At 43.5% G+C, this 11,349-nt stretch overlaps 1 protein-coding gene across 7 annotated transcripts in view; it reads right to left on the bottom strand.

The window, feature by feature from the left end:
- Positions 1-7,554: 7,554 nt before the first annotated feature.
- The window catches only part of INSC (INSC spindle orientation adaptor protein), a 120,225-nt gene continuing 116,430 nt past the window's right edge, over positions 7,555-11,349 (bottom strand). For all 7 annotated transcript variants that reach the window (XM_082683169.1, XM_082683173.1, XM_082683171.1 and 4 more), the window contains one exon: positions 7,555-8,124. In XM_082683169.1, coding sequence (XP_082539295.1) covers positions 7,996-8,124 — 129 coding nt within the window. In that variant the 3' untranslated portion in view covers positions 7,555-7,995. The remainder of the gene's footprint in view (positions 8,125-11,349) is intronic.

Genomic DNA, 11,349 nt, shown 5'->3' with positions numbered 1-11,349 from the left:
GACACACATGCATCCCTGTGGGGAGGAGAGAAAGGCCCACCAGCATCTGCGAGTACCCAACATGGCAGTCAAACTCAGGTGCCCGGAGATAGACAAAGACATGGCCGTCCTGGTCAAGCTCTTGAAGAAAGTGAAAACGTCCGCTGGTCATTTGACTCAGAGGTGCTAGCATAGATGGAGTGATAGGAACCTTCATGAGGAGTGACTTTAGAGGAAGAGGTTGATGTCTTCATCCAGGCCCACTTTCTTCCTGTTTGATGGTGTGACATCTGACCTCCATGAACGCCTTCTGCTTTCATGTACCTACATCTATATCATTGTCTGAAGGGCCCCATGAGAGAACTACACGTCATTCCCAAATACTAGGCCCCTTGAGGAAAAGGCTGGGAAGTCAGATGGGATTTGTCTTCTGGAGGTGAGAAAAAAGGTTGGATGTGCATTTTAAGGAAAGAACTCCACTTTCCTTGCCTGCTATATGCCTTATAAATGTCTTGTTCGCAATTGGAAATTCTCTCTAAAGACCTCCCTAAGGGGAGTGCTAAGCAGGTACAAGGCAATGAATTACCTCAGGTGGGTCATATGAAGCATTTCTCAAAACAGACCATCTAAATGGAACTCCCCAGATGAACTTCTAACTTTAGAAGTTCTCTAAAAGTATAGGTAAGTTCATTATTACATTTTAACATGTCTGAAGTCTAAAGAATATATTTTTCAAAGACCATTGAAAATGGCATGCTCCCCCCCCCACCACTGTGTACCCAAGGCAAGACTGGATTTAGCAGAGAGCACAACACAGCTGGGGGCTGCGGGGGGCAGCCAAGCCTGCAAGATGGAGCTGAAAATCACCCTAAAAGCTTCTCCCTCAACTGACCTTCCCTGAGAATGAAACCTGGAGAAGCCTCACTCACAAGTAGTCACTCCAACATCCCTTGCTGTCAAAGTGGTCACTGTGGCCAGCAGTAAAGGGAAACATCAGTATTTTATTTTATTTAAAGATTTTATTTATTTATTTGACAGAGCGAGATCACAAGTAGGCAAAAAGGCAGGCAGAGAGAGAGAAGTGGGGGAAGTGGGCTCCCTGCTGAGCAAAAAGCCCAACTTGGGGCTCGATCCCAGGACCCTGAGACCATAACCCGAGCTGAAGGCAGAGGCTTTAACCAATTGAGAGCCACCCAGGTGCCCCAAGGGAGACAGGAATATTTTAAAGACCAGTGGTGGGGCATGGCTCAATGGGACAGATTCAGAGTGAAGAAGAGAAAAGCCACAGACTTTAAGGAAAATGTCATGTAAACGATGTAGGTAAACTGATGAGAGTCTTGTTTTTATATAATCGAAAATTTGAAAATAGGCAAATAGCCCTTTATGGATTTTTCTGTGGATTTCTATTACTTTGACGGTCTCAAGTCAAAGACTATCTCTCTCTCCCTTTGAATCTCCCCTCCCCCCCCCCCCCACCCCTGGCCACATCTTTAATTTCTGCTTTGGTTAGTCACGTATAGCCCCAAATGCTGCAGAGAAACCACAGATAAACATCATGGGGAAGGAGACTATAAAGGTACAGACCTAAATAAGATCTCTACAAAGGGGCCATCAGAAATCTCCAACAAGAAGGAATTTTAAAACAATTGTTTTCAAAGGCTGTCATGGCTTTAAAAATGGAATTGATAACACGGAACATCTACTTTGATTTGTCTTTGATGCTTTATTCTGAAACTAGATGAAGGAGTATCTGTTTTAGACATTTTACTGGTATTGATCAGGAACTACTCGGGATTTCTATTTTGATTAAGTCATATTTCATTGTTTCATTCCTATTCTCTTTCTCCCTGAAATTAATCTTCATATCTATTACTGCAATCTTAACAAGTGAATATCCTAGCTCATGTATCAATGCTTAAAAATTAGTTAAAAATGAAAACTATTTTTTTTTTCAAATAAAGAGAATGTTCAGACTTTGCCAAAACATTGTCCTCCTATTTTTCAGGTCAAGCATCTTACATTTGGGTTTACGTGCACATGGATGCAGTAAGAGGTATGCGCACCAAAGCGAAATGATCATGGCTTTGGTGCTGGGTAGTCTTTGCTGAAATCCTGTTTTCTGTTACCATTGATGCGGCGTTGGGCAAAATGTAAAATCTCTCTAAACCTTGGTTTCCTTATCCATAAGAAGGGAATAATAATGACTACTTAATGTGGTCATTTTAGAAATTTCATGAAGTCCTGTTTGTTACAGTGCCTGGTATGGAACCCATGCTCCCCAAAATGGCGGCTATGGTGATTGTAGTTGTTATTTCTTGGTTCCAAGTCCCAGCTCTTCCATTAATTTGCTGTGCAATTCTAGGCAAGTCTTCTTGCTCCTATGTGTAGAACGTAGAAATGGGACTAGATAGTCTCTACATCATTTGCAGGATTAAAGTCTGTCCTAATACACTACGGGTTTGTATTTGAAGCATCATCAAGAGTGACCAGGCAACTGTATAGATGCAAAGGTGGGATTTGGGGGAGAGTAACTGCTGCCACACTTATTGCGCATTGGACATTAGGCATTATTCTAAGATTTTTCCATGTCTTAACACATTTAATTCTCACAATGACTCTATGATTAAGGCACTATCCTTATCCCATCTTACAGAGGAGGAAACTGAGGCACAGAGAGATTATGTGCCTTGCCCAAAGTCACAGAATGAGTAAGGGGTAGAGCCAGGATTCAAAATAAGATAGGATGCAGAGCCCATATATTTTTAACCATTATGTTTTTACAGCTTTTCTAAGGGCACTGGCTTATTGACAACTAAAACCCCAAGTAATCCCAGGACTTTCTCATTTTTACTTTTCTTTCCTGGCCCCGGGGCAGACCCTCACAGTATGTTGGCTGGAGGATTGTGGTTCTACAAAAGTCCAGAGCTATGTCTACCTTCTAGTAGGTGCCTCGTGCTAAGTGCCAGCTCTCTTCCCAGTAAACATCTAAGTCAGACAGATGTGGCTGCACTCTCCACATCGGTAATAACTATTCGATGTTGGCAACATTGCTTAACCTCTCCACGCCTCCTTTTCCCATCTGCCGTGGAAGGTATAAAAAGGAATATTGACAATAATAATTCACAAATGTGAGAATTCTGAGAGGTAGTACATGCATGGCCCAATGACTACAGGCAGGAGCAGGTCACTAAATTCGAATCAGCATTCGTTCCCACCTTGGGGCAAACAGCAGGTGGAGCCATTGAGCCATAAGGAAAGGCTCCTTCCTGCCCACCTTGTTCTGAGTCTCAGAGTGGGATTTCTGGCCACGGGAGCCCACAAGCTGTCCCAGATACAGCCAAGCCTTCAGTTCACACTGCAGGCTGCTATAGATTGGAGGGACTTTGAGGGTTTCCTCAGCTGAGACCACGTCCTGCCATCTTGCCTCCCACCCCTTACAGCCTAGAGAGCAGGGACAAGGCGTTCACCTGCTACCAACAGGTTGTGATTGTAAATTCCATCAAGGCCTGATGTCACCCTTTCATTCTACTTTCAAACTGTCTTTTTCTTTCCGAATAACATTATTAAAAAGAAATGTTTTGGCCTGAGTTTTCCATTTTGTGTCCAGCTTCTTTTTCTTGCTTCTCTTTTCGTTTTTGATAACGTGTCCCTTCTGTGTCATATCATACATCTGTGGGTGTTACAAAAGATGTTAGGGGTACAGTAATTATTCTGAAGTTGAGTAAAGCCAGAGAACGACGTGACGAAGCTGCAGGTCTCCCAGGGGCAGAGTGCTGTCCCCCAGCATCTTACGGTAGAAGCGCATCCCAGCACCTTTGACTAGGCTCTTGGCTCCCTCCGTCTTTGATCTTCTCTTCCTATTATTTTTATTGTTAAGACTTAATCTCTTTAGCTTAAGGCTCATAGCAAAATTGAGGGGGAGGTACAGAGATTTCCCAATACACCTTATCCCTCCCCACTATCACCGTACCCCACCAGAGCGGCACATTTGTTACAACGGATAAACCCACATGACACATCATCATCATCGCCTGAGGTCCACAGTTCACACTGGGGTTCACTCTTGGTGTCTGAGTAAAGCTATGACCACATGATCCACCATATGGGATCCTATAGAGAGTATCGTCACTCCCGTAAAAATCCTCTGTGCTCTGCCCATTCGTCACCTCCACCCCAACTCCTGAAAATCTTTTCACTGACTCTATAGTTTTGTTTTTACCAGAGCATCATATACTGGGAATCATACAGTAAAGAGCCTAGTCAGATTGGCCTCTTTCACTTAGTAATATGCTTTCATCCTTGTCTTTTCTTGGGCTAACCGCTTATTTCTTTTTAGTGCTGAAGAGAACCATAGCCTGGATGTACCAGTTTATCTATCAACTCACCTGTGGAAGGTCACAGTACTTCCGAGTTCTAGCAATAGTGGATAAAGCTGCCTCGATCATCCACGTGCGAGCTTTTGTGTGGATGTGGTTTTAACTCCTTTGGGTAAATACCGAGGTGTATGATTACTGGATTGTATGGTAAGACATGTGCTAAGACATATACTTGTATGTTTAGTTTTACCGGAAAGACCAAAACTGTCTCATGAAGTGACTGGTCCTGCTTGCATGCCCATCGGCAATGAAGGAAAGTTCCCATTGCTCAGGAGCCTTGCCAGAACTGGCATTGTCAGTGTTTCAGATCTGGGCCATTCCAGTGGGTGTGTAGTAGTATCTCATTGTTGCTTTAATTAAATTTCCCTTATGACATGATACAGAGCATCCTTTCATTTGCTTATTCGCCATCTATATATCTTCTTGGTAAAGTGTCTGTTAAGGTCTTTGGCCTAATTTCTTTTTTTTTTAATATTTTATTTATTTATTTGACAGAGATCACAAGTAGGCAGGGAGGCAGGCAGAGAGAGAGAGAAGGGAAGCAGGCTCCCCGCTGAGCAGAGAGCCCGATGTGGGGCTCGATCCCAGGACCCTGGGATCATGACCTGAGTCGAAGGCAGAGGCTTAACCCACTGAGCCACCCAGGCACCCCTGGCCTAATTTCTAATAAAGCTATTTATTTTCTTATTGTCAAATTCGAGGAATTTTTTGTATATTTTGGAGATGAGACCTTTACCAAACATGTCTTTCACAGAATCGTCTCCCTGTCTTGGCTTGTCTTCTCATTCCCTTGGCATTATCTTTCATAGAGCGGAAATTGTTGATTTCAATAAAACCTGGCTCATGAATTATTCTCTCATGGGTCATGACTTTGATGTAATATCTAAAAAGTCATCAACACACTCAAGTCATATCTATTTTCTCCTATGTTACCTTCTGAGAGTTTTATAGTTTTGTGTTTTACATTTCAGTGTGTGATCCACTTTGAGTTTTCATGAAAGATATAAAGTCTGTGTCTACATTCAACATCTTCTTTCATTTTTTTCTTTTTGTTTCAATTTTTCATTTTCAATTTTTTCATTTCAATTTTTCATCCAATTGTCCCAGGACCATTTGTGGAAAAGACTACCTTTGGTTCTCTTTCCTGTCTTGGCTCCTTTGTCAAAGATCAGCTGACTATATTTATGGAAAACTATTTCCATATTGTCTATTCTGTTTGTGTAATCTATCTGTCTAGTCTTTCAGCAGTACTATAAGGTCTTGATCACTGTAGCTTTATAGGAAGCTTGAAGGTAGGTGGTGTCAGTCTTCCAACTTTGGTCTTCAGTATTGTGCATTATTTACCTTCTGTCACTTGTTGATATTAGTACTAGTCGTGCAAAACCAATGGTAAGTAAAATCATACATGATCTGATTGAGGTAGCAGTACCACACTGTTCTTACCCTCATTGTGTGCTTGCTTTACTGCCGTGCTTAAAGTACTTTTGTCAACTACCAATTTCACTTAGAAAGATCTGGATGAAACAGGACAAATTATGAACACCATTAAGTACTGACCCTTTAGTAGACACCTTTTTTCTATCTTCAGGGTGCTAACAGGAGAATTACACTTCAGGCACCTCTGTGGTGTGCCAGACTAGGATGGGTGTCAGTTTCAAGAGAAAAGCACTTGTGTGATCGTCTGGATCGCAAAGAGAACTCCTTGCTTCCCATGGAATACTGTTTTTACTTGAGAGATAAGTGACAGAAAAACTATGGTTGCTGAGACTGAAGAAGTATTAGGCAGTCATTGTCACAAAAACAAAGCGAGCTTGTCGCCCCAAATAAAACAGCTGATGGTGTTTGCAGCCAATGCTAAAATTTGAGCTCTCAAGCCGTTGATGAGCTCAGAAGTGATCTTAATAGAATTTGCTGCCATACAGGGAATGGTGTCAACATTTAGATAATTTGCATAACTCAGTGAGATACATCAAAAATCTTATTCCTAAAAGTAGAAGCTTGGTACAAGCACTCAGAAGACCTTGACTTAAATCCAGGGACTGCCATTTCCTTGCTACTTCAGCTCCATTGCCTCATGTGAAAATAATGAGTTTCCTCTGTTTCCTCATCTGTAAAGTGGGCATCGTAGCTACCTCGCAGAGTTGCATAAAGACTGAATAAATAATATATAGTAATAAATATTAATGTATACTCATAAGAATATATAAACATATATTATATAGGCAATATATAAATATATAAAACAAAGGCTTGGCACATGGCAAATATTGTACAAGAAGTTTGTTATTGTAGTGATTATCACTGTTATCTTTGTCATCATTTTAGGTGGAAGGACCCTGATATCACCTTTCTCTATAGCATAGGACTTCAGAGCAAAGGTTCCAGGAATAGATATTGCTGGTTCAGATCCTAGCACCACTTACTAGTTAGTGATCTTGGGCAAAAGGATTTAATAATACAGTGACATCTTATGTAATTATTATCAGAAATAAATGAGATCATGCATATGAAATGCACAGCTCAGGACAGGATACATGACGTTAACTCATTTAAGACTAGTAATAGGAGTTTGAGACATGTTTCTTGAATCGTGTAAAATCATATAACCATCTGATGATAAGAAGCCTTTCAGAAGGATTTATAGTTTGTTTGTTTTTTTTTTATATTTTCAAGCAATGATGTTGGCAAACCAGCTCTCTGGGAAAAAAAAAAAAAGCTCTGAGTTATAACATCATCTAATTTCTGAGATGTAAATACTCCCACCATTGCCAATTTCAAGCTACCAAAATGAGATCACTGAATGCAGAATTGGAGAGAAATTCTCACGGTTGTCCCTTGCAAGCTGGCAAGAACCAGCTCTGACACACTACTACTTTCAAGTACACTTTTGAAAAGATATCATTTACTGAGTATCCCAGCTGCCAGGAAGTTACACAAGAGCAGAAAAGTCTAGGGAAACTGAGGTTCTGGAGACTTCGGAAATCTCTTCGATTTCTCACTAAATCCTTCAGAACTTGACCCATTTGTGCACTTATGAAAGCAATACAACTCCCTACACGGTTTTAATAGTTGGAAAGGATTTGGGGGCACGAAACCTTATGATTGAAGAATTTGGTCTAAGATGTAATATAACCTGAAAATAAAAGACACATTCTGTATGATTTCATTTGGTAAAGAATAGAACCTTCCTTCCAGTATATTCTGTCCAACTATGAAATTTATTTAAAATCTTTTAGAAAAGAACAAGACATGTTTAAAAAAAAAAGTCAGAGGCTACTGGGCAGTAAACATACTTTGGTTCCAAAAGGGGAAAAAATGAAGCAAGATTATATAGTGAGAGTAGAAAAAGCAAGATGAAGGGAAATCGCCCATGATAATAGGTGATGTTAGGCACTGTGCCTTTCAACATAGGTAACTGAAAAGTCACAGAAGTCAAAGATAAAAATACAAAAGACTCCCAGGCCCACAGACTGCCTGATGCTGTTGCTAGACTATTTAGCCCTCTGTCCATTTCCTGTAAAAAATAAATTAAGTATAAATAAGGAGGTGAGGGAGCTGGTGTGTACTCAGGTGTGTTCATGGGTACATACTCAGAGAGGGCATGAGAATGGGGCCCAATGCCTTTCCTCTCCCGCACTCACTACACAAAACTCTCCTCCATGTTGCTACAGAGTAAGAAGGAGTCCACAAGCCGGGGCTGGACCAGCTGCTGGAAGTCAGAGTCCTGCAGGCCTTCAGGGCAGATCCCGGCCAGTCTCCGCAGCGCAGCCTAGCGGGAAACAGAAGAGGTGACACAGGTCAGACCAGGCTCTGCTCAGGTGCATGCATCCTCCTCCACTGCCCAGCGAAGTGCATTCCAGGAAGTGGCTCCTGTAGCAGTCATTTTGAGTCAATCATCACTTCGGTCAGCTGACACCGTTGTGATGTGGTCCTTTTGGCCATCTGGTGTCATGTGTACCTTGATCATTATGGTGGGTGTCATCCGACCGCTTTCGTGGTCTTAATAATGGTTCTGCCATTTTGGTTTTTCAATCAGCTTAGGAACTTGGTCGTTCTAAACATCTGTCATTAAAAAAAATCGGGTCCACTTGCTGACATATTTAGGTTCAAGATTTGTTCATGCCAGGACCGTTACTAACAGGAGCATGAGTGGAATGATATCCTTGTTTCTGGATCCCTAGAGTATAGCAAGGGCTATTTATTGATCCATACATTCAGCAAGGTTCTGACAAAGCATTAAGGGATGGGAAAGAGGGAAAAGAAAGAGGAAGGAAGGTCATAAAACTGAAGGAGACAGAGGTTCTGAGCTGGGAAGAGAGGTACGGATGGATGATGCCACTGGCCAGGTCCCCCTGCGCTGGGCATTTCACTCTTCCTTGAGAGCTCTATCCTGTTTTAGGTCCCCGCAACCCTGCTCAGCTCTTCTCCATGACACAAAATTCCTCCCCACTTTTTCTGAGCCAGTGGATACATTTATCCTGTGGGCCTGGTCCACCGTCATCTCCTCTGGGAAGCCTTCCCCGATTCCTTGAAGCAGAGACAGTCCCTCCCTCCTCTCTGCAGCCTGGGTCCCTGGGTGGATCTCAAACTTCTCACCCTTGACTGCAACTAACTGGTTTTGAGGGGTTTGTCTGCCACACTAGACTCTGAGCTCCTCAGAGAGAGAGACTCTGTTCTATTTTTCTCTGCATCTATAGCAGGTAAGACAGGGGTTGGCATAGGGCCCAATAAATGTCTGTTGGGGGGGGGGAGAACAAACGAAATGCTTTAAACAGAGTTCTATTGCTAGAGCAGCCTGAAACTCCATGTGGGTTGTGCGCCTATCAGTTACCTGAGACAGTGCCTGCTAAGTGCTCAGTGAATTTTCACTCCTTCCCTCTTCTTGGACCTGTACACAGTAGGGAGCAAGGCGGGAGATTAAGCACCCCCCTCCTCACTGCCCTCCCCCTCCCCCCCACACAACCTGGGAAACAAAGAGAGGGGAATATCTGGAATGGCAGAAGCATCAAAAAAAATAAAAAGAAGAAGAAGAAGAAGAAGAAGAAGAAGAAGAAGAAGAAGAAGAAGAAGAAGAAGAAGAAGAAGAAGAAGACCAACACTACTCAGTATCTACACATAGTATTTCATTTAATCCCTATAGGTTACTACAAGGTAAGTATCATGATCTTCGGTTTGGAAATGAGGAGATAAAGGCTCTGTAAGGGAAAACGGCCTTCCTGAGATCCCACAGCAGTCCCACTCCAAGGCCCTCATACTCATCCACACAGGAAGACTAGTACGAGCCCAGGACAAGGGGTTATATTGAGCACAAGGCAGGCAGAGGCCCATTACCTACACCTATTGCTGAGAAATTACCAAGTTGGTAAAAAGAAAAGAAGGCTTAAGTTGGTTGTCAGACAAACAGATGCCACCATGTCCAAGGTAGATCAAGGAGAGGGGACCTATGTCTCTACGCACGTAAGCAGGGTCTGAAACACCAGTGGCAAGAAGTGGACTCCAGGAGACTATCCCTTACTAGTGTGTCCTGCCTCTCCTGGGGTAGGAGTTCCCCTAAGAGCTATGGAGGCTGAACTCCGTGGCACTTCCTGATTCCTCTTGGCTCCAACCGGGAGAAATAACTCTATATCCCTTGGCTTGTCACAGAAAAAAAAAATGGAACCTGAGATCTTCAGTAGAGGAGGCTCTGAGGCCACTGAGGTATTTTACATCATCGGGAGGAAAATAAAACAAAAGGGAGGGACCAAGAAAAAGAAATGGGGAGAAAATAGACTCATGAGGAAAGAGAATGAATTAGAAGAAGAAAATAGACAGAGAAAAAGAGACAACAGAGAAATGGAACACGGAAGAAAAGTCAAAACAAAGAGGCAGAGATGAACTGGTGAAATAAAAGAGATCAGGCATGAGAGGGAGATGGAAAGAGAGAGAGAAATGGTGACAAAAATAAAGAGAGTGTCCTGGGGATGGGGAGCTAATGGGACAGGACCAGGACGGAGGTCGGAGCAGGTGAGGAGCCAGAATGGGAGGAAAGGGAGGGAGTGGGAAGCAGGGAGAGGGTGGAGGGGATCCAAGAAGGAGTAAAGGGAAAGAAGGAGAGAGGAAAACCTCTGAGAGAGGCAAGCTCTAGAGGAGAGAAAAAGAAAAATAAAATGAGAGAGAAAGGGGGCAGGTGAGAGGGAGATAGAGAGAGAGAGAAGGAGAGAGAGGGAGGGGGAGAGAGAGAAGAACGGGGGGAGGAAAGGAGAGAAGGAGAGAGAGTGGGGGAAGGGGCAGAGAGAAAGAAGTTCCAGTAGCCTCCTGGCTGAGCCTGGAGCCCAGAGCAGGGCTTGATCTCATAACCCTGAGATCATGACCTGAGCTGAAATCAAGAGTTGAACGTTGAACCGACTGAGCCACCCAGGCACTCTCTGGCTTGTAGTTCTCTTTTTTTAGGGTGAGAGAGCAAGAGATGGGGGTAGAGAGAGAGAAAGAAAGAGAGAGAAGAGGTGATTTAAAAAAAGGGAGAAGAGGGGAGAGAAAGGGAATGAACTAGAAACAGACCTTGAAAAGTGCAAAGGCAAACAGACACCCTCATCTCCCCAGGGTCCCCAGGAAGCCTGTGCTACGGGAACCCAAACCAACTCAAAGCACCCCCTCCTCAGCATCCCAGAGCTCAAAGGACCCATCCCCCTTCTGAAGACTGTCTCTGGGCCCTTGCTTCCCTCGAAGGGTTAACAGTCAGTCATCCCAGGATCTCCTTCCCAGACAGTCTGAAAACACCCAAGCCCAGCAGCCCACTGGCAGCCGCCTCATTAAGGAAAAATCAATTCTGTTTGCGAGAGGCAATCTGCACTGCCACTTTCCCAGATGTGGGAGACAATAATTGAAATGTCCTCCTTCTACCTGAAGAGAGCAGTTGAAGCCTGGGAGAAGGCCATGGGGAAGGCAGGAGAGGTAGCCTCCGACTCCATCTGCCAGCCCAGCCACCCAATTGCCCCCATCGCAGCAGCCAGGGGCC

This window comes from Mustela nivalis (genome assembly GCF_964662115.1).
Source record: "Mustela nivalis genome assembly, chromosome: 9".
Taxonomy (NCBI): Eukaryota; Metazoa; Chordata; class Mammalia; order Carnivora; family Mustelidae; genus Mustela; species Mustela nivalis.
This window is presented reverse-complemented; position numbering and strand designations above follow the sequence as displayed.